Genomic DNA, 24,824 nt, shown 5'->3' on the forward strand with positions numbered 1-24,824 from the left:
CAGTTCATGGACAGATTTCCTGTTATTTTCCTTTAAAATTCTCTGATATAATTCAGAATTCAATCCTGGTCCAGATGCAGCAAAACCCAAGGCCCAATCCATGATACTACCACCACCATGTTTTACAGATGGGCAAGGTATGTCTGTGCGTTTACCTCTTAAAGCAGTGTGCGGATGTTAGGACCCAGCAGCTGTTAATCAGAGTGGCTCCACACACCAACCGGCCATCCGCCTGAGATCCGCGTAGTCGTACTGCAGCCTGCCATGGCCAACCCCCCCTACAACACATATCAACTTCAAAATATTACACAAATGTTGAGTTTAGGCTTTGCTTACTTACTTATATTTCCTTTAGCATGAATAAAGAATCCAACCATCCACCCATCCATGAATTTGTCCATCCAACCATCAATACATCCATTTATCTATTCAAATATCAAGCTATCCATCCACCCAGACATACAACCGTCAATCCACACATCCATCCAACAATCTATTCATCCAACCAAACAAACATCCAGCCATCCAACAATCCAATCATCCAACAATCTGTCCAGCCAGAAATCCATTCAACTACTCAGCCATACGTCTATCCATCCATCAATCTGTCTATCCTTCCATCCATCCAAACATCCATCAATCCACCCATTCCACAATCTGTCCATTCAGCCATTGAACCATCCATGCCATCTGTTCATACATCCAACAATTTAACCATCTGTCCACCCATCCAAACATCCGTCCATTCATCTACACATCCACCAATCTATCCATCCATCTATTAATCCATATATTCATAAATCCATACACTATCAACATTTTTTTAAAACATCAGTTCATCCATCCATCCATCTATTCATCCAACCAAACACACATTGTTTCATCCAACTATCCATCCATTTATCTATCTATCAATCTACCTATCAATCTATCCGTCCATCCATTCAAGTATCCAACCAATCCACCAATCTATCCATACATCAGTCCCTTCATCCAACTACCCATCCATTGATCGATCCATCCAACCACCCACACATTCTTCTATACATCCATCCAACCATCCATCTAGCCATCCATCAATCCAAAAATCCATCAATCCAATCATCCGTCCAGCCAACCAGCCATCTATCCATCTATCTATTCATCTATCCATCAATCCATAAATTCATACACCCATCAATAATTTTTAAAACTAAGGCTGAATCAGATTGCAAAATAAAATCTCTATATTTTTCTATATGTTCTATCTATCTCTCTCTCTCTTTCTCTCTCTCTTTCTTTCTCTTTTTCTCTTTCGCCCCCCCTCTCTCTCTCTTTCTGTTGGTTTGAATTAGCTGTTGTTTGTTTATAAGCTGAATGTTTAGAACTGTCTCTGCTCACCGTAGAGAGTTTTCCCCACCAATGATCCTCTTCTGACGGGTGTGTGTAGGCTTCAGACCACACACAGAGCTTACTGCATCTGTAACACACACACACACACACACACACACACCACAAAATACATACATACGTTTTAATGTGGTGCCACAAGTCTTACATATGTGCTGATACACCAAACTCCACTGATCGTATAGGAAACTTTGTAGTTCTATAATTACAGAATGTAGTCCTGTATCTGTTTCTCATGGTGTGTGTTGTGCTGATACGAGTGGATGAGACTAAAATTTAACTAATAACGTAAATATATGATTATAATTGCACTGCTAAGATAAAAGGAGGAATAAAATAGCACTGCTGAGGTTAATGTATGTTTATAATAGCACTGCTGAGGTAAACGTATGATTAGAATAGCCCTGCTAAAGTAAATTCACAACTAAAATTGCAATACTGAGGTAAATGCATGATCAGAATAGCACTGTTAGGGTAAATGTATGATTAGAATAGCCCTGTTGAGGTAAATGTTTAATTACAATAGCATTGCTATTAAAGCAATAGCATTGCTATGAGGTAAATGTATGGTTGGAATAACACTGCTGAAGTACATTCACAACTAAAATGCTGTTGCAATGTTGAAGTACATGTGTAATCAAAATAGCTGCTGAGGTAAATGTAGGATTAGAATAGAATTGTTTGGATAAATGTATGATTAGAATAGCACTGCTGAGGTATATTTATGATCAGTATTACACTGCTGAGGTAACATATGATTAGAATAGCCCTGCTGAGGTAAATGTATGATTAGAATAACACTGCTGAAGTACATTCACAACTAAAATTGCAATGCTGAAGTACATGTATAATCAGAATAGCTGCTGAGGTAAATGTATGATTAGAACAGAATTGTTGGGGTAAACGTATGATCAGAATAGCACTGCTGAGGTAAACATATGTTTATAAAAACAATGTTTGGGTAAAAGTATGATTAGAATAGCACTGCTAAGGTAAGTGTATGATTAGAATATCACTGCTGGGATAAATGTATAATTATAATAGCACTGCTAAGGTAAATGTATGATTAGAATAGCACTGCTGAGATAAATGTATCATTATAATAGCACTGCTAAGATAAACGTATGAGTCAAAATAGTACTACTGAGGTAAATATATCATTAGAATAACACTGCTAAGGTAAGTATATGATTAAAATAGCACTGCTGACAAAGAACTATCTGTAAACAGAGCAGTGCAGTAGATGTTGCATTAAATAACTAACGCAATAAGTAGATGGTCATTAAAAAAAATTAACAGAGCAAAGTGCATGGTGCAATGACATTAATTATAAAAGTGACTGAGCCATAGACGTTTTAAAGATCCTCTTGAGACCCTACGTCCTCATATGTGGACATTACATTTCTGCTTCTCTGCACCATAGAGAATCATATAGAGATACTGCCTATAGCAACTAGTGTTCACATAACAACATTGTACTCAATTGATAAAAAAAAAGATAGTCCAGGCAGATAAATGGTCCAGGTGACAATTCTCATTGTTTTTTATGTTTAAAAGTAGTTAATTTTACTTACTGTAGAGTTGGGTCCTTCTGCTCCCAAATGGCAAGGACAATTTTTTATATTTTTACTACTGTCCCCATATAAGGACATTGTTTTTTTTTTGTTGCAAAGACAAAGTTTAGTTTTTATATTTGGTAGGTCCTGCTAATCTCAAATAGCTAGGATAAATTTAAAATACACACTAAGCAAAAGTCTGGGTCTCAGGAGGACATGTATATGTAACAAATATAGTTCTGTAAAGTGAATATGTGAATGTGTGGATACCCAATCATGGGTAAGTGTACTAGAAGGTAAATGTATCATTAGAATAGAACTATTTAGATAAATATATGATCAGAATTGTGCTGCTGAGGTAAATGTATGATTGGAAAAGCACTGCTGAGGGAAATATATGATCAGAATAGCACTGTTTAGATGAATTTATGATATTAGTAGCACTGCTGAGGTAAATGTATGATTGGAATAGCACTGCTGAGGTAAAGGTATGATCAGAATAGCACTGTTTAGATGAATTTATGATATTAGTAGCACTGCTGAGGTAAATGCATTGTGCTTTTTGCTATGTTTGCTGAGACAAAAAATAAATATTATTAAATTGTAGTATTGCAGTATTGTAGTATTTGTTTAATTCTTTCAGTGGTTAAGAACATTTAGCTTTCAGTCAAATGATTACTTTTGTGTAATTTAGATTTCAGATTAAAATGTGCACAACTTTTGGTGCACAACTAAAAAACTAAAGGACTTTAACATAGTTAGTTATCGTATAAAAGTGTGTGTGTTTGTGTGTGTGTGTGCCATGTTAAGTTAATGGAGAAAGCAGTCAGGTCTGGTGTGTTATTAAATTAGTAGTCCTGATAAGTTAAATAAACCCTAAATCGGGTTGGAATTCACCTGTGTTTGCAGTTATAGTTCATGTGGAGTAACCACATCCTCAGAAACTCAGACAAAACACACCCCTGCATTCCTCAGAAGCACAGGAGAGACACTCAGGTAATAGTTTCCTCCTGTCCACCTTCTCCCCCTCATTCATCATCCCCTCACCACTGTCTTCATCACGCTCAGCTAGTCCAGATGGTAACGTGTGCAGTAACACGATAGCGGATTTGCGCAGGTTTTAATAAAATACAGAAATATACCCTCATATTCATATCCTCTCTATGTGCTGTAAAACATCAGTATTAATCCCATCAATAGGCTGTGCATTTCCCTGGTCAATGTACGATAAAAAGAGCACTGCTGAGGTAAATTTCTGAATAATATTGCAATGCTAAGGTAAATGTATGATTATGGCAGCACGGCTGAGGTAAATGTATGATTTCATTTGAACTATTAAGGTAAATGTGTGATTAGAATAGCACTGCTGAGGTGAATTCATGGTTAGAATAGCACTGCTAAAGTGAAGGTATAATTAGAATAGAATTGCTGAGGTAAATGTATGATTAGAATAGCACTGCTGAGGTGAATTTATGAATAGAATAGCACTGCTAATGTGAATGTATAATTAGAATAGAATTGCTGAGGTAAATGTATGTTAAGAATACCACTACTAAGGTGAATGTATAATTAGAATAGAATTGCTGAGGTAAATGTATGATTAGAATAGCACTACTAAGGTGAATGTATAATTAGAATAGAATTGCTGAGGTAAATGTATGACAAACATTCAACTGTTGAGGTACGTATATGACAAAAATTGAACTAACAATTCATGATTAGAATAGCACTGCTAAGGTAAATTCATGATTAGAACAGCAGTGTCTAACAGAACAGTGCTGCCATAATGTCATAATATCATTAGAATAGTACTGTTAAGGTAAATGTATGATGAAAATAGCATTGCTGAGGTAAATGTATGACACAAAATGAACTGCTGAGGTAAATTTATGATTATATTAGCACTGCTGAGGTAAATATATGACAAAAATTAACTGCTGAGGTAAATTTATGATTATATTAGCACTGCTGAGGTAAATATATGACAAAAAATGAACTGCTGAGGTAAACTTATGATTAGAATAGCATTGGTGAGGTAAATTCATGACTAAAATTGCAATTCTAAGGTAAATATATGATTAAAATAGCATGGCTGTGGTAAATGTATGATCAGAATAGCACTGCTGAGGTGAATGTATTTAATAATTTAATAATTTTATGAATCTAAAATCATTGCTGATGTAAATATATAAGAAAAAATGAACTGCTGGGGTATATTTATGATTAGAATATCATTGCTGAGGTAAATGTATGATTATAAAAGCACTGATGAGGTTAATGTATAATTATAGCAGCACTGCTGAGGTAAATGTATGACAAAAAATTAACTGCTGAGGTAATTATATGACAAAAATGTAACTGCTAAGGTACTAAGGTATGATTAGAATACCATTTTTGAGTTAAATATATAATTATAGCAGCACGGCTGAGGTAAATGTATAATTATAAAAGCACTGCTGTGGAAAATGTATGACAAAAAATTAACTGCTGAGGTAAATTTATGATTAGAATTGCACTGCTGAGGTAAATCCATAATTAGAATAACATTGCTGATGTAAATATATGACAACAATTTTAACTGCTTAGGTAAATGTGTGATTAGAATAGCACTGCTAAAGTAAATGTGTAATTAGATTAGTAATGCTGAAGCAAATGTATGATTGTAAAAGCACTGCTGAGGAAAATGTATGACAAAAAAATTAACTGCTGAGGTTAGTGTATGATTAGCATAGCACTGCAGAGGTAAATTCATAATTAGAATAACATTGATGATGTAAATATATGACAACAATTTAACTGCTTAGGTAAATGTGTGATCAGAATAACATTGCTGAGGTAGATATATGACAGAAATTAAACTGCTGAGGTAAATTTATGATTAGAATAGTAATGCTAAGGCAAACGTATGATTACAAAAGCACTACTGAGGTAAATGGATGATTAGACTATCACTTTAACTTTATGACTATAATAGCACTGCTCAGGCAAGAAGATTGTTATGATAAAGACACCTCACCTTTGACCCCAGCGAGGTTGTCCTGTTGCCCGTAGTTACAGATGACCCCCGCGTCCTCACTATGGCGACAGTTATGGGTTCCGAATGGTTGCTTGATGCAGTCGGCCAGTGAGCGCTCGCCACCCGTGCATTTCACGTTATCCACGTGAATAGGCCCCTCCCCTTCTCCGAAATACGCCATAACCCGAGCTTTGGCCAGGCCACTGTGAACCACAGCAGAAGATACTGTTACTATCTTACATAACATGATAAGAACACAAATAACACAATAACAAATTAATTTTTTATTCAGTTGCCCATTTAAAATGTTAAAATTACTGGATCTCGGAAGGCTGTGGGAGATTGGAGGTGTGCTATTCTTCAAAGCTAAGTACTTTTATCATGTTTTACTACAAAAAAAGTGAAGTGAGTTCTCCTTTAAATGGTCAGTATCCTCACAAAAGCGCTGCATTGTTAAGATACGAACGTGCCAAAGTCAGAGCTCATCCGGCTCTTAAAGGAAATGACGACTGCCACCATGATTGGTTTATTTCACGTTACGGCCAAAATTAACCACACCCATGATTAATTAAGAGAATTAGTACATGCATTTTGCACGTTTCAAACTGTTCAACGTCACTATGCTAATGCTATGCTAAACCACATACTGCATCCCTCACAACAGCATGCCTTTGCAGTTTGGGTGCTGAACTGGGGCCTTTCACTAATAGAAAACATTTGGCTAAAAGCTAAAAACTGAAATAAACCACGAACACATGAATCTTACACTAGAGCTTAGATTCTCTGCCCGAACACGACCTGACCCGAAGCCCGATTCCTCGGGTCGGGTCAGGCTCCAGAAAATAGTCTGAGATGTAGGCATCTGTTTTTTTAATTATATTTTTCTTATATATATATATATATATATATATATATATATATATAGCTCTAGCATGATAATCACTATGTAGCTTAGTAACCAAGTATAATCTTTAATGAAAACGAATGAAATAACTAAAACCGGAAGTAAAAAAAGACTTTGTTATCTGAAGCAAATAAAACTGGTAATTAAAAGGAAAAAACATGGGCGCCGAGTGGTCCAGCGGTCTAAAGCGCCGCCACTATGAGCGGGAGGTCGCAGGTTCGAAACCCCGCTCATGCAGCTTTGCCATCAAGCTGCCGGCACTCAGAGGGAGCAAAATTGGCCCTGCTCCCTCTGGGTGGGTAGATGGCGCTCTCTCTCCCCACATCACTCCTAATGAGTGGGTTGGGTAATTGGCATTGTAAATTGGGGAGAAAAGTGGGAAAAATTATAATAAAATAAAATATATATATATATAAAAAAAGGAAAAAACATAACTAACTGGAACTGTATTGTGTTTTTATAAAACTAACTAAAACAAAATGAAATTACTAATAGAACATCCTTCGTTTTCGTGTTTTTTCATGTTTTCATGTTTTTCAATCCGCAGAGCCGGATTCTGCGGGGAGTCAGATTCGGCACAGCAACGGCAGCGCGAAATAACGACAGAAAACCCTGAGGAAATGCAGAATGGGATTAGAATATGAGCCTGAGGGAGATAAAAGCACATGTTCTGTAGTGAAACAGAAGATACAGTGGAATGAACACCACACAGCTATAAGTACCTGTGAGTAGCTCATACACCTGAACACCCCACGCGGAAGGATGAACTGATACATCTCTTTTTCTCTCTCTTTCTCTCTCTCTCTCTTACTCAATCATAGTTAATAATTTTGGTGTCTAAAAACCAATTAAAACTAGCAAACCCACACTAAAAACGAACTGAATTGGGGGAGAAAAAGTGAAAACAAAATGAAATTAAACTATAATGAAAATTATAATGAAAAACTATTATAACCTTGTAAGTTACAAGGTAAACTGTTTAAAGAAAGGTGCACCAGTTCGAATGTTATAATCGCGCAGCTCTGGGCTCGCAACAGTGATGATTGCGGGTCATCAGATAGGTTCATCGGCTACAGTGTCATAACCTGACCTTTGACCCCTGTTAGCGATGACTTGCCTGACCCCCCCAGGAGGACAGTGTGTGTGTGTTTGCGTTACTCCACACTGCGTTAATCCACGAAGAGCAGATAAGGTTCACTCCTGGGTGGAGTTGTTTTACACTGAGAGACGCAGAGAGAGTGTGTGTGTGTGTGCGCGAGTGTGTCTGTGTGTGTGTGTGCGCGCGAGTGTGTGTGTGTGTGTGGAGAAGATAAAATCTTATTATTGCTACGTGTGTAAAGCTCACAGCTCGCTATCAGAACAGTAATCTGAGCTAAAAAACAACACAGCCGCCACTCCAGATCAGCCTTTAATCTTCCCCTGAAAACCAAACCCTACAGAGGGGTATCCGATCATCTACATCCCATAATATCCTCGAAAAATTCAGAGAACATTGAGAAATCTGGATAAATATGACAGTATCGGATGCTGATGCAGCACCCTCGCTAACAATATTTAGTTATATATTACAACGTCGTGTAAACGTTACAATTAACATTCTTGGAGCGTTCAATCTGTTTTCAAAGTGTTCTGAATGTTTTTAGAACCTTTTTATTTAATGTTTTAAACGTTCTGATAACATCGCTGCAACGTCACTTGTGCGGCCTTACACTACCTTATACTACCTCACTTTGCCTTACTGTACAGTGCTCTGCTGTACTCTAATTTTCATACATCTTCTCCTCCACCAGTCTTACACACTGCTCTTGGATAACTTTGTGCCTTTCAGAAGTGTTTTTTTTTTTTTAACTGTATATTAGTGAGTAAAAGTGTGTCATTTAAAAATCAATGTTAAAGATGGAATCATGTCAAAGGAATAAATAAAAATTACATATGGAGACCATGGACAAACACCCTAACACACACACACGTACACACACTCACACACACACACACACATACACACACACACATACTCAACACAACACAAAGAGCACTGTTATCAAGCCCTAATGCATTCTCACCCTTATGCTTTCCAGATGGATAGCCTGTATGTGTGTGTGTGTGTGTGTGTGTGTGTGTGTGTGTGTGTGTGTGTGTCTCCAGTGATGCTGAACTGCGGACTTGAGTCAAACTAGTGCATGAAAAACGTGTTGGATCATAAATACAGAAACTGTATTTATTTTCTTTCTCTCTCTCTCTCTCTCTCTCTCTCTCTCTCTCTCTCTCTCTCTCTCTCTATCATTCTCTCTATTATTCTCTCTCTCTACCATTTTTCTTTCTCTATCATTCTATCACTTTTTCTTTCATTCTCTCTATCATTCTCTCTCTCTATCATTCTTCCTCTATATCATTCTCTCTATCACTCTATTACTTTCTCTATCATTCTCTCTCTATATCATTCTTCCTCTATATCATTCTCTCTATCACTCTACTACTTTCTCTATCATTCTCTCTCTCTATATCATTCTCTCTCTCTATCATTCTCTCTATCACTCTACTACTTTCTCTATCATTCTCTCTCTCTATATCATTCTCTCTATTGCTCTATTACTTTATCATTCTCTCTCTCTTACATTCTCTCTCTTTATTATTCTTTCTCTCCCTTTATCATTCTCTCTCTCACTTACTCTCTATCATTTTTCTTTCTCTATCATTCTCTCTTTCTATCACTCTATCACTTTTTCTATCATTCTCTCTATCATTCTCTCTCTCTCTGCCATTCTCTCTCTATATCATTCTCTCACTATCTCTCTCTCTCTATCATTCTCTCTCTACCATTCTCTTACTTTCTCTATCATTTTTTCTCTCTGTAATTCTTTCTCTCTCTATCTCTATCATTCTTTCTCTCTCTGTCTCAATCATTCTCTCTCTATCATTTTCTTTCTCTCTCCATCACTTTTTCTATCACTCTCTATCATTCACTCTGTCTCTCTCTCTCGATTTCTATATCATATCAACTTTGTGATGCAAACTATTATTACATCACACCTTTTCTTCAGAACACTCTTGGAACATTACTCTCTCTTTATCTCTCTCTTTCTCTCTCTCTCTCTCTTTCTCTCTCTCTTTCTCTCTCTCTTTCTCTCTCTCTTTCTCTCTCTCTTTCTCTCTCTCTCTCTCTTTCTCTCTCTCTTTCTCGCTGGTGCTAAAAGTGGAAAGAGCTCAGGACTCTTGCCAGAGGACACTGGAGTGAGTGAATAGTGTTCCGGTTTAAATAGATCTTGGCTTTACTACACTGAACCTATTCTCTATTGACTGTCCTGTAGTCCTGTATCTGTTTGTCTACATACTTTATTATAAACCCTCCTTTCATCCTGTTCTTTAATGTTTAGGACCCCACAGAGCAGCTAGGATGCTGCCCACAGGACGCTGCCCACAGGACACTGCTTACGGGACACTGCTAGAAGGATGCTGCCCACAGGATGCTACTCTTAGAACACTGCCAACAGGAAGCAGCCCATAGGACACTTTCCACAGGACACTGGCCAAAGGACATTGTCCACAAGACACTGCTTGCAGGAGACTGTCAACAGTATGGCGCCACTGCCCACAGGACACTGCTCACAGGATGCTGCCCGCAGGCTGTTGCCCTCAGGACCCTGCCCACAAGACACTACCCTCAGGACACCGGCCACTAAATGCTGTCCTCCGGACGTTGCCCACAGGACGCTGCCCACACAATGTTGCCAACAGGATGCTGCCAACAGGACACTGCCCACAGGACGCTGCCCACAGGACACTTTCCAAAGGACACTGGCCAAAAGACATTGTCCACAAGACAGTGCTTGCAGGACACTGTCAACAGTATGGCGCCAACAGGACACTGCCCACAAAATATTGCTGACAGGAGCTGCACACAGGCTGTTGCCCTCAGGACACTGCCAACAGGATACTGCCCACAGAATGCTGCCAACAGGACCCTGTCCACAGGCTGTTGCCCTCAGGACACTGCCAACCTGATGCTGCCCACAGGACACTGCCCACAAGACACTACCCTCAGCACACTGGCCACTAGATGCTGTCCGCCGGACGTTGCCCACAGGACACTGCCCACATGTTGCTAACAGGATGCTGCCCACAAGACATTGCCAACAGGGCGTTAACAAAAGGAGCTTAAAAATCAGCTAAAGATTTCATTCTTTCTCCAGTTAAAAAATAAATGCATTTCAGTGTGCAATAAAAATGCCATTCAAGCTACAGTATTAATATATTTAAACAGGTTTATAGTTTCTGCTGTTGAAGCTTTTTTGCACCTCGTATCCAAAGTTTTGGGGATTTTTATCACTTGAGAAGAATAAATTATCGCCCCTCGTCTGAGAGATCTCTTTTTCTTTTCTGAGTGAATAACTGCTGTTTGCTGTTGTTTTTCTATTTCACCTTGATAAAAAAACACTAAAAACACTCATACTGTGAGGAACAGCAGCAGGAGCTCCTCAGATAAAGTGCTGTTCTCATTTTTCTCCAGGCAGGATGGAGCATGATTAGCTACCATTACTCCAGTGTACTATTAGCTTGTAATGCTAACCGGCTAGCATTAGCTAGCGAGCTGTATCTTCTTCTTTGGCGGTGCTGTCCTTCACGAAAAATATATATTTATATTTAAATACTGTCCATACCAATCAACATGGCTTGAGACTAATGATGGGGTAGTGATGCTGGCTAATGCTAATGCTAATGCTAATACCACAGTAACCATTCATTTATTCATTCATTTAATGTTCTAAAAAAGTGAAACAATTCGATATGACATCATTAATCTGCATATAAAAGTGTTACCTGAAGCCCAGCTGTCTGCACACCACCTCTGCATCCTGGTCTGTCCAGCCATCGTCGCAGACGGTCCCCCATTGGCCACCGACCGAGATCTCAACCCGCCCCTCTCTCTCGTTCTCCCCGCCCACCAGCCGCACCGGAAGACCTGAGAGAGTCATAAAATAACTTTATAATACAGTAAAATAATAAAGTCAATTAATAATAATTAATAATATTGATTTACACACAAATATGTCCTTGGAAAGTGTGTGGAACACAATTAAACCCTGATGAAAAAAAGTGTATTAAAGTAATTAAGCATTATTATTATTATTATTATTATGTGTTCTTGTAGCCACATATATATATTAATCAGTATATTTAATATTTACTTTTTTTTGTACTTTACTTTATTGTATTTTACTTTAATTGTATAAAAATAGTACTTAAAATAGTCTTACTTAAATTGTGCTTAAAGTGTACTTAACTGTATTAAAATGGAACTATTTTAAATATGTTTAACTTAAGTAACATTTAAACATTTAAATATACTTCTTCATGTACATGTATGTAACCCCATATTTTTTTTAAATATGCTTACAGTAAAATGATAATACATTTAATTATTAGAGTATTGCAACTGTATTATATATTTCTAATATACACCAGGTATATTAGAAAAAATGTACTAAGAATTGATCTCAAATATATGTGATCTATTTACATTAGAGCGCGAAAAAATATCCTTTCTTTTGTAAGTAGCACACTTCTAGTACAAAAATGAAATTTTAAAAATGTATTTTAAATACATTGTGCTACAATTTTTAGCGTGTTACAAATGTTCTTTTAAGTGAACTGCTGTAACAGTTGTTTTTAAAAAGACACTTTGCTACAAATGTACCAAAGTATATTTGGAAATAAGTACTTTTTTAAAAAGTATAATAAACGTTTGCTTTTAATATATTTATATATATTAATATATATATTAATATATTTTAAGTAAGTACATACATCTGTTAGTATATGTACAGCGTATGTAGACATTTATCAATATGTTTTAAGTACATTTAAGTATATATATTTACAAAAATGTTCTATATTTCTGCATAAATATAACCTAAAACATCATCAGACTTTCACACAAGTCCTAAAAGTAGATAAAGAGACTCCAGTTTAAAACAGATGAGACAAAATGAGACTCCATAAGCAAAGCATATAATAGTTGGCAAGGTATAAAAATGTATTTTTAAAAATGTATTTTAAATATATTGTACTACAATTTTTAGCGTGTTACAAATTTACTTGTAGTAAATTAATTTTCTTTTAAGTGAACTGCTGTAACAGTTGTTTTTTAAAACACACTTTGCTACAAATGTACAAACGTATATTTGGAAATAAGTATTTTAGAAGTATATTGAATTACATTAAACTAAAAAGTATACTTTATAGCAAGTTTTTTCTTAAAATACACTATATTGTACTTTAAAAAAAATATGATCAAAGTTTGCTTTCAAACATTTGATGAAAGCATAATATTAATGTACTTTTAATATAATTTAAGTAAGTACATACATCTGTTAGTATATTTACAGCCTACTTAAACATTTCTCAATATGTTTTAAGTACAATTAAGTATATATATTTGTTTAGAATGTTCTATATTTCTGCATAAAATTAGACTTAAAATATCATCAGACTTTCACAAAAGTCCTAAAAGTAGATAAAGAGACTCCAGTTCAAAACAAATGAGACAAAAATGAGACAAAATTTAGACTCCATGAGCGAAGCATGTAATAGTTGGCGAGGTCTAAAAGGACCCCAGGGTAACTTCTAAGCAACTGAAGGCCCCTTTCTTACATGTTATTGTAATGTCGGAGAAAACACTGCATTCCACCCTAAGAACCTTATCCCATCTGTGAAACATGGTGGTGGTAGTATCATGGTTTAGGGCTGTTTGCTTTATTTGGGAAATGATGGCTTGCCTTTAATTATGGAACAATTCTATTCTGAATTATACCATAGAAATCTAAGGGAAAAGACAATTAGAATTAAGAATTAGACAATCGGAGCCTTCGGGCCTTCAGTTGCTTAGGAGATACCCTGAGACCCTTTTTGACCTTGAATCTGTAGAGAAGGTGGGTCATGCAGCAGGACAACGACCCTAAGAATAAAAGCCGTTCTACCAAAGAATGATTGAAGATCATACAATCAATTGAATGTTTTGGAATGGGGCCAAGTCAAAGACGTGACCTTAATCTAATATAAAAGTTGTGGAAGAACCTGAAGCTAGCAGTTAACGTGAGGAAACCCACCAACATCCCATAATTAAAGCTGTTCTGTACGTTTATTCGTAGTTATTGTAACAAAGGCGGGAAATCACAGTTGACGCTGATACTTTTAACACTCACAAATATGCAATATTAGATCATTTTACTCAATGAATAAATGAGCAAGTATAATATTTTTTGGAAGAGTGGAGAGACACACAGTCCAAGCTGCTTGAGGTCTAGTGTGAAGTTTCCACCAATCAGTGATGGTTTGGAGAGACATGTGTGTCATCTGCTGGTGTTGGTCCACTGTGTGTTCTATTATCAAGTCTAAAGTCTAAAGTGGATTTCATTTTCCAGCAGGACTTGGCACAGAACTGCCCACACTGCCAAAAGTACCAACTGGTCTTATGTATATAATATTCTAATTTAATTCTGAGACTCAGATTGTTGGGTTTTCATTGGCTGTAAGCCAAAATCATCATCAATAAAAAAATAAACACTTAGGGTGTACTCACACTAGGCCCGGTTTGGTTGAATCGTGCCGGAGCACGGTTCGGCCCCCTCCCCACTCCCCCGCAGGCCTGCACTCACACTGCGCTAAACGATCCGTGCCCGAGCACGCTTTCGTCATCGACAGGTGACTTTTGTTTTGAACAGTATGCGCGCGCAAAACAATGGATTTCAGGATTGTACTGTTGTTTTTGTTTCTCTGGAGTCGTTTTGGGCGTGCAAATACGCAACTGAACCAGAGATTCATTGATTGTGCAACACGGCGATTTACTGCTAATCGTGCTGCACGTGTAAGAAGGTTTTTACACAAGCAGCAGACGTCCAGGGAGAAATTTGCAGCTTTACTCGCGGACTACAATTCACGTTCATCAGTAAGGTAAGAGACGTACTTGCTATATACATAAATAGTGACCAAAGGAGCGAAACATAAAACTCAAGTAAAAATAAAATGTGTTTGTTGTTTAGGACTTGTAGATAGTAGTCCTAATTTATTATGGGTAACACTAACCATTATGGTGCTCTTTAGAACCCTTTTCAAAAATATTTTGCACGGATCAAGATGACGTCAGTGATGCGACGCTACTGTAAACGGAGGACGTGTTATACACAATTCTGCATATAATCCATATAGTCCAAGTGAACCGTGCTCGGGCCCACCTCTCCAAGCGGGCCCGGGCACGGTTCGGATTGCCTAGTGTGAGTACACCCTTAAAATAGATCACTCTGTGTTTGATACATCTACCGCTCTGAACCGCTTCAGTTTTTGAATCAGTTTCTCTGGTTTTGCTATTTATAGGTTTATGTTTGAGTAAAATAAATATTGTTGTTTTATTCTATAAACTTCAGACAACATTTCTCCCAAATTTAGAGCATTTATTTGCAGAAAATGAGAAATGGCTGAAAAAAAAAAAATAATAAAAAAGATGCAGAGCTTTCAGACCTCAAATAATCCAATGAAAACAAGTTCATATTCATATATAAGTTTAAAGAGTTCAGAAATCAATATTTGGTGGAATAACCCTGCTGGTTTTTAATCACAGTTTTTTTTCATGCATCTTGGCATGATGTTCTCCTCCTCCACCAGTCTTACACACTGCTTTTGGATAACTTTATGCTGCTTTACTCCTGGTGCAAAAATTCAAGCAGTTCAGTAACCTCCTCCATTTGGTAAAATCAAAGAAACTCATCATTTTTAAGTGCTCTCGTATTTTTTTGAGATGCACTAGTGTGTGTGTGTGTGTGTGTGTGCGATGTGTGTGTGTAAAGGTGTGTAACACAGTAAGGAACACAGGAAAACCACCTGGCAGGCAAGAGAGAGTGTTGGGTTTCCTGTCAGGGAACACCTGCCTCCACTCATACATACGACCATCTCTCAAACACACACACACACACACACACACACACACACACACACACACACACACACACAATCACACACACACACACTGTGAACTCCACACAGATCTATTCCATCATTTCTCGAATGTTCTTTTCAGAAGCCGTCTAACGAACTTCCGATTACACAACCCCTACTGTACTATATATATATATATATATATATATATATATATATCAGTGCTGTGGTGTTTTAATGTGTTTCTCAGACCTGCAGAATCTGTCAGCACTGAGCAAAAAGCACACATCTCCATTTAGCTGCTGATTTATCTCCAGACATCAGTGTGAACACGACCCGCTTTATTATTACTGAGTTCAGAGAGGATTTCATTACATCCTCCAACCAGCAACAATTCATTACTCATCTACAGACAGAGAGAGAGAGAGAGAAGGAGAAACAGACAGAATGATAGAGAAAGAGAAAGGAGAAGGAGAGAGAAACAGAAAAAGAAAGAGAAGAACAGAGAGACTAGAGAGAGAGAGAGATGAAGAGAGAAGGGGAGTCAAAAACTGTATGGGAGAGAAAGGCAGAGAGACATAAAGGAGAAAGAAGGAGAAACAAACAGAATGCTAGAGAAAGAGAAAGAAAGAGGAGAAAATGAGAGACAAAAAGAGAAAGAGAGCAATAGAGACAGAGAGAGAAGGGGAGAGGCAAAGTAAAAGAGAGAAAATAAGAGAAAAAAAGAAAAAGAAAAAGAGCGATAAAGGAGAGATAAAGGAGACAGAAGGAGAAACAGACGGAATGATAGAGAAAGAGAAAGGAGATAGGGAGAAGGAGAGAGAAACAAAAAGAAAGAGAAGAACAGAATGATAGAGAAAGAGAAAGAAAGAGGAGAAAATGAGAGACAAAAAGAAAGAGAAAGAGAGACAGAGGAAGAAGTAGAGAAAAACAGAAAAAGAAAGAGAGACAGAAAGAAAGAGACAGAGAGAGATGGAGAAAGAAGGGGAGAGACAAAGAGAATAAGAGGAGAAAATGAGAGACAAAAAGAGAAAGAGAGCAATAGAGACAGAGAGAGAAGGGGAGACACAAAGTAAAAGAGAGAAAATAAGAGAAAAAGAAAAAGAGAGCAATAGAGACAGAGAAGGAGTGAAAAACTGTAAGGCAGAGAAATACAGAGAGAGAGAGAGACAGAAAGAGAAGAAAAGACAAACAGAAAAAAGAAAGAAAGAGAAGAAGAGAGAGACTGAGACAGAGAGTTGAGGAGAGAAGGGGAGAGACAAGGAAAAAGAGAGAAAATAAGAGAAAAATAAAAACAGAAAGAGAGCAATAGAGACAGGGAAGGAGTGAAAATCTGTAAGGGAGAGAAGAGAAAGAGAAAGAGAGAATGAAACAGAAAAAGAAAGACAGAGTGAGAACAAAAGAAATGAAAAAAAAAAAAGCTTTAGAATTGACCTTGTATGACCTCTTTTCCAGACTGAAATAATTTGTTTTCTTATCTAGTGAAACTGTTCACACAGAGCTGGATTTATTTGGATAGTTTAATAAAAATGTAAGTATGACAAAAATGCAAAAACAAAAGAACTATACTGTGGGGAAAATCATTTTTCACGCGACTGTAGAAATGGTTACAATATATATATATATATATATATATATATATATATATATATATATATATATATATATATATATATATATATATATATATATATATATATATTATTTTGTTTGGAGCAGATTTAATAATAAAATTGATTATTGATACGTTTTTAACTTTTGTTGAAGTATTTTTTCCTGAATAAAAGAATGTGTAGCACTTTGAGAACAAACTATTACCTTAGAAGTAAAGGAAATTTAAGGACCCTATAAAGGCAGCAGTGGTGTGCAAAAAAAGATTTAAAAAAGATTTCATTTTATAAATTAACTAAAATAAAAAAAACAGCAGCTAATATAAAGCATCAGTCTTTGTTTTTTTTTTTAGTTGCTACAGGACTCTTATCTGATTGACAGCGGTTTTAACCAATCAAAGCTTTTTAAAACGGCTTCTGCCCCCACGTGACTGCGTGCCTTTCTCCTGATTTTGAGAAGGGTGTAGTATAATGAATCTATTAGTAAAGTCGTAGGACAGTCTAACCAATCAGATGCATGATTTTCACTACGGGGGCGGGGCCATGGCTGTCTAACCCCTTCTCAGTGCTGTGGTGAAGGTTTTACGCGTTGCTTAGTCATAAACGGAGCTCATGCTGGATTAATTCAATAGTTAGACAACTATCATTGAATTGCGGCTGCAAAAAAGACATTGTTATAAGATATTGTGTCATAATATATTAAAAAAAGCCTTTTTTTAAAGGCTGTCCTTCAATGTGCAACTAATTCACAATAATAGTGGGCCTGACTGGTGAGTTTTTGTGTGTACTTAATGTTTTGGCTGCTCTGGTGTACTGTAGACATACAAATGAGTGATCTTTGATGAACGGTTGTATTTGTAGGCAAATTAAGCATTTATTGTTGGGTCTATTGTATAATTTTGTAGCTTGTAGCTGTTGTATTTGTGGGCTGTTTATGTGTATTAAGTTAATATAACTTAGTCAAGAGAGAGTATGGGGGGGTGGTTGCAGAAGGGGTACCCACTATATTCACTGCACGCCCCTGAAAGGCAGTAATACAAACCTGTGTGTGTGTGTGTGTGTGTTTAAGGTGAACACATTTTGGACATGAAAAAAAAACGGGGGTCTCCGTTCTCCAAAGTCAATATAATATGAACCACAGGAGATCACAGAGGGAATACGCACACACACACACACACACACACACACACACTCATACGATCTAAAGAATGAGGTAACCCCCACCACAACTGCTCACACACACACACACACACACACACTCAGCACAGCGGTGTCTGTGACTGACACGCTCTCTCCCTCCGTCACTTACACTCACTCTAGACTGGCCCTCATCCACACACACACTTATACACACTTATACACACACACACACACACACCACCCTTCACGCTCACCTCACTCACTCACTCACACATTCTCCTTTAGACTTGGATAGACTTCCTCTCCTCTTTATCATGTGCTGACACACACTCACTCACTCTTTCACTCTGTCTGTCTCATAAAACACACACACACACTTATATACACACACACACTGGCCTCCAGCACTGCTCTGTGTCTCATTATACTATACTATTCCCTTACAGTTTTAGAATTCAGCATATATATATATATATATATATATATATATATATATATATATATATATATATATATATATATATATATATATATATAGTCTAAAGTGTGTGTGTGTGTGTGTGTAGTGTGTAGGTTCAGGTAAATGCATTAGCTCTTTATACAGAACAGTAGGAACAAGGGTTGATAAGTCAGACGGCAGCTGTAGCTTTTAAAATCACACCAGAGCCGCTTTTTTCCACTGCAGGGTTAAACAAGAATACCACTTAAAAATGACTAAAAAGGAGTTTCTTCGATTTTACCAAGTTGAAAACCTCTGGAATATAATAATCAAGAGGAAGATGGACGATCACAAGCTGATCATCAAGCCTTCAAGCTGAACTGCTTGAATTTTTGCACTAGGAGTAAACGCATAAAGTTATCCAAAAGCAATGTGTAAGACTGGTGGAGGAGAACGTGATGCCAAGATGCATGAAAAAAACTGTGATTAAAAACCAACAAATTGTCATGCCCTCGCTCTGTTTCCCTGTGTTTTATAGTGTGTCTCCCTAGTTATTTTCCATCACGTGTCTGTAATTTGTAGCTCCGCCCTTTCCCCAGGTGTTCATTGTTTCATGTTAGTATAAATAGTACCTTTTAGTCTATGTTTGCTCTCGGTCTTTGCACCTTCCTCTGTCGTTGGTCTTGCCACGTTTATAGTAGTTTATTTCCACGTCCCATTGTTCTTTGTCTATCAGTTATTCTCTGTTTATTCCGTGTTTCTTTCTCTAGTTTGTTTCCTTGTTTATTTCTTGTTTATATTTACGTTTATTTCCTTGTATATATATATCCCCAGCCCTGTTTAGTTATCATCTGTCTAGATTTAGTCCTTGGTTATTTTCCCTGTTTATTTATGTATATATATATATATTTTCTCGTTAATTCCCTGTTTGTTTGTTTATTTATTCGTTATTTAATAAATCTGTTTGTCTTACCCGCATTTACGTCCGCCTCCCGTCAGCTCCCATCATCACACAAATATTGATTTCTGAACTCTTTAAACTTATATATGAATATGAACTTGTTGTTTTCTTTGCATTATTTGAGGTCTGAAAGCTCTGCGTCTTTTTTGTTGTTATTTCAGCCATTTCTCACTCTGCAAATAAATGCTCTAAATGACTTATATAATATTTTTATTTGGAATTTGGAATAGCAGAGAAAATGCTCTCTTCATTTTTTCCATTGCTGTATATTTACCTGAAGCCCAAATAAACAAACCTTTTTTTTAACCAGTTGAAAGGAGAGAACTGCTTCAATTTTTGCACCAGGAGTAAAGTAAAGCATAAAGTTATCCAAAAGCAGTGTGTAAGACTGGTGGAGGAGAACATGATGCCAAGATGCATAAAAACTCTATATAAAAAACAGGGTAAAAACTCTTAAAACTTGAATATGAATATGAACTTGTTGTTTTCTTTGCATTATTTGAGGTCTGAAAGCTCTGCATCTTTTTTTGTTATTTCAGACATTTCTCATTTTCTGCAAATAAATGCTCTAAATGACTTAAATATTTTTATTTGGAATTTGGGGAAAATGTTGTAGTTTATAGAATAAAACAACAGTGTTAATTTTACTCAAACATATACCTATAAATAGCAAAATCAGGGAAACTGATTCAGAAACGGAAGTGTGAGAGAAGCATGAAGTTGTGATTTTGTGGGAAAACTCTGCACTGACTATATTTAGACTTGATCATAAAACACAGTGGATCAACACCAGCAGATGACAGACATGCCTCCCCAAACCATCACTGATTGGTGAAAACTTGACGCTAGACCTCATTCAGCTGGTACTGTGCGTCTCTCCACTCTTTCTTTCAGACTCTGATCTGGTTTAGGGAGATGCGGATTTCATTTTCCAGCAGGACTTGGCACAGGTCCTAACTAAAAGTATCAACTAAAGGATTAAAACTACATTAAATTACATTAGGAATTAATTAAATTGAATGAATTCCTAAAGATTTGTAAGGAAACAGTCTTAAGATCACAGATTTACACCACTATGAAAGCATCTCCACAGTGAGAGCTGTACAGTGTGTGTAAAGGGTCATCCTGGAAAAGCGTTTACACTTAAAGAGTCCATATGGAGCAGAGAGGAACGTTATGAGCGCTGGAGAAACGCCTACGGCCAATAATCTGCTTCTATAGAGACGTGGGAATGTTCAGAGGTGTGTATGTGTGTGTGTGTGTGTGTGTGTGTGTGTGTGTACGGTATGGACAGAAAATGCAATGTGAGATATCGCTATTGAATATTCAGATATTAATATAAAACAATATAAATCAAGATTAATTGTAAATTAGTTTAAGCTCTTCAAAGGTTTTCAGTACTTGATTAGAGTAAAAAGTAGCTTGGTGTTCACAGTGGAGAGTGAGGTAGAGTGAGGTAGAAAGAGGTAGAGGGAGGTAGAGTAAGATAGAGCGGGGTAGAGGGAGGCAGAATGAGGAAGAGTGAGGTAGAGTGAGGTAGAGGGAGGTAGAGTGAGGTAGAATGAGGTAGAGAGAGGTAGAGGGAGGCAGAATGAGGTAGAGCGAGGTAGAGAGAGGGAGACAGAGGTAGAGTGAGACAGAGTGAGGTAGGGTGAAGTAGAGCAAGGTAGAGTGAGAGAGTAAGGTAGAGTGAGCTAGAGCGAGGTAGAGGGAGGCAGAATGAGGAAGAGGGGGGTAGAGGGAGGTAGAGTGAGATAGAGCGAGGTAGAGTGAGAGAGTGAGGTAGAGTGAAATAGAGCGAGGTAGAGTGAGGTAGAGGGAGGTAGAGCAAAGTAGAGTGAGGTAGAGTGAGGTAGAGCAAGGAAGAGTGAGGAAGAGTGAGGTAGAGGGAGGCAGAATGAGGTAGAGCGAGATAGAATGAGTTAGAGCTAGGTAGAGGGAGGTAGAGCAAAGTAGAGCGAGCTAAAGGGGGTAGAGTGAGGTTGAGTGAGGCAGAGGGAGGTATATTGAGGTAGAATGAGGTAGAGTGAGGTAGAGCGTGGTAGAGGGTAGGCAGAGTGAGGTAGAGCGAGGTAGAGCTAGGTAGAGGGAGGCAGATTGAGGCAAAGGAAAGAAGAGCGAGGCAGAGAGAGGCAGAATGAGACAGAGTGAGGTAGAATGAGGTTGAGGAGGGCAGAGCAAGGTAGACCATGGTAAAGTGAGGCAGATCAAGGTACAGCCAGTGAGGTATAGCAAGGTAGAATGAGGTAGAGGAAAGAAGTGGGAGGTAAAGTTATGCAGAGCGAGGTAGAGAGAGACAGAGGGAAGTAGAGGGAGGGAAGTAGAGGGAGGTAGAGTGAGCAAGAGTAACACAGAAGGAGGCAGAGCAAGAGAGAACCAGTTAAAGAGAAGTAGAGTAAAGCAGAGGAAGGCACTAAGAAGTAGAGTGAGGCAGAGTGAGGTAGAGCTAGGTATAGAGTGGTTGACTAAGGTAGAGCGAGGCAGAGAGACGTAGACTGAAGCCCAGCCAGGTAGAGTGAGGCAGAGTATGGTACAGCAAGTTAAAGTAAGCAAAGGAAAGTGAGGTAGAGCAAAATAGAGGGAAGCAGAGGGAGGCTGATTAAGGTAGCATGAGGTAGAGTGAGGTAGATCAAGGTAGAATAAGGTAGAAGGAAGAAGACTGAGGTAGAGTGAGGCAGCATAAGGTAAGGTGAGTGAGAGTGAGGTAATGTGAGGCAAAGCGAGGTAAAGTAGAAGGAGGTTGGGGAAGGCAGAGCAAGGTAGACCTATGGCAAAGTGAGGCAGAATGAGGTACAGGAAAAAAGAGTGAAGTAGAGTAAGGCCAGACAAGGTAGAGCAAGACAAAGGGAGGCAGCGTGAGGTACAGCAAGTTAAACTGAGGTCGAGCAAAAGAAAGTGAGGTAAAGCAGGACAGAAGGAAGCAGACTGAGGTAGAGCAAGACACAGCGAGGTAGAGTGAGGCCCAGCTAGGTGACTGAGGTACAGAAAGGCAGAATGAGGTAAAGGGATGTAGAGTGGGATGGGGTGAGGCACAACCAGGCAGAGCAAGGCAGAGCGAGGGAAAGTGAGGCAGAAGGAAGTAGATGGAGGTTGAGGAGGGTAGACCTATAGTAAAGTGAGGCAGAGTGAGGTAAAATGAGGTACAGCAAGGTAAAATGAGGTAGAAGAAAGATGAGTGAGGTAGAGTGAGGCAGAATAAGGTAGAAGGAGGTTGAGGAAGGCATAGCAAGATAGACCATAGTAAAGTGAGGCAGAGTGAGGTAAAAGAAAGATGAGTGAGGTAGAGTGAGGCAAGGTGAGGTAGAGCAAGACAGAAGGAAGCACAATAATGTGACGTGAGGAAGAAAAAGGAAGGAAAAGCGAGGTAGATGGAGGTAAAGGGAAATAGCATGAGCTAGAGCAAGGTAGAATGAGGTAGAGTGAGGTAAAGTGAGGCAGAATAACTTATAAATTCTTATAAATTAAGGATATTTGTACATATATTAGTATATTATACAACAGTTAGTTCCGACCTCACAATCTGATTGGTTGAGAAGTGTTCTAGCCGTGAGGATATATGTGATAACATCACGGCCTTCTCACACTAAACCTGTATCACTCCGCCGACGCGTTGCCGAGTAACGGCGTATATACACACAGGACAGCTTAGAATCATCAACGGCATCAGCTGCAGCGTTAGCTTAGCATAGCTAGCGCTCAACCACGGCACGCTCGCCCGCAGCGCTGGCTCGTCTTTTGTGGAAAAAAGGGAAAGAAAATCGCTCGGCTAATGCTGTCTGACAGCCAGAACGCTAATATACATACACACACATACAGCCAATGCTTGTGTGTGTGTGTGTGTGTTGATGTGTGTGTATTCATTACTTGTGGGGACTCCGTGTCCGGTGCGCTGGGGGCTGCAGGCTACAGCTACGTTGTTGGAGTGTGGGCAGTCGTGTCTGAGCCAGTCTGATCTGCTGCAGTGTGTGAGCGACGGCTCCTTCCCCGTACAGATCACGTCATCCAGCAGAATCGGACCCGACGAAGCTCCAAACATATCCGGACTCACACTCTGTCCAGATCTGTACACACAAATATATACACACACAATAGCGTGAAAAAGTATTTGGCCCCTTACCTTTTTTGCATTTTTGTCATGCTCAGTGATGGTATAGTTACTTTGCAAAAGTAATCTGATTACTGATTACTCCTTTAAAAAGTAACTCAGTTACTTTATGGATTACTTGATTTTAAAAGTAACTAAGTTACTTTACAAGTTACTTTATTAGTTACTTTCAGCAGCTGCAGACACCACCTCCCGTCGCCTTAACATTAACATTATAACCAGTTTTGCCAATACTGCCTTTATTGGAAAATGCATTTTTAACAGCAACAATGTATCTCTAGACATTTAAAGTTGAACTATTTCCTGAAAAAAATATTTTTTTTTAAATAAAAATAAAAGACCATTTCTCTTGAATTAACTTAACATAAATCTTTTTTTTTTATATAAAAAAATAAAGAAAGTCTTTCTTGACCTGACATATTTAACACTGTAAAACTGAACATTAAACCTGTTGTTCTCTGCAGGGCAGCAAGGAGTGGTTTTATAAAAACAAAACTGTGTGTATGGTCTAGGCCAGGGATCACATATATGTGGACTGCGGTCCGGGTCCAGGTCCGGACCCAGATGTTGTCCAATGCGGACCCAAACCGATAAACTACTGAAAAGGATTTAATTCTGACAGTGTTCATTTAAAGCGTCAGAACTTTTCTTGTCTTTATGGTATACGCGCTCTGTGGCACAGTAAACTTGCAGACCAATCACGTGTGGTGTAAAATCTTCAGACACTCTCCTCAGCCAATCAGATCTGTGCAGACCGCTGCCCTGGCTAGTGAATT

General features: G+C 38.1%; 1 protein-coding gene across 1 annotated transcript in view; it reads right to left on the bottom strand.

Moving 5' to 3' along the window:
• prss12 (serine protease 12) overlaps nucleotides 1–24,824 on the bottom strand; it is an 84,170-nt gene that overhangs the window by 26,658 nt on the left and 32,688 nt on the right. Inside the window, exons 7-11 of the mRNA XM_049472365.1 lie at nucleotides 23,808–24,004; nucleotides 11,684–11,825; nucleotides 5,962–6,164; nucleotides 1,381–1,459; nucleotides 156–278 (exon numbers count right to left, since the gene is read on the bottom strand). Coding sequence (XP_049328322.1) covers nucleotides 156–278; nucleotides 1,381–1,459; nucleotides 5,962–6,164; nucleotides 11,684–11,825; nucleotides 23,808–24,004 — 744 coding nt within the window. The remainder of the gene's footprint in view (nucleotides 1–155; nucleotides 279–1,380; nucleotides 1,460–5,961; nucleotides 6,165–11,683; nucleotides 11,826–23,807; nucleotides 24,005–24,824) is intronic.

Source organism: Astyanax mexicanus, chromosome 25 (genome assembly GCF_023375975.1).
Source record: "Astyanax mexicanus isolate ESR-SI-001 chromosome 25, AstMex3_surface, whole genome shotgun sequence".
Taxonomy (NCBI): domain Eukaryota; kingdom Metazoa; phylum Chordata; class Actinopteri; order Characiformes; family Acestrorhamphidae; genus Astyanax; species Astyanax mexicanus.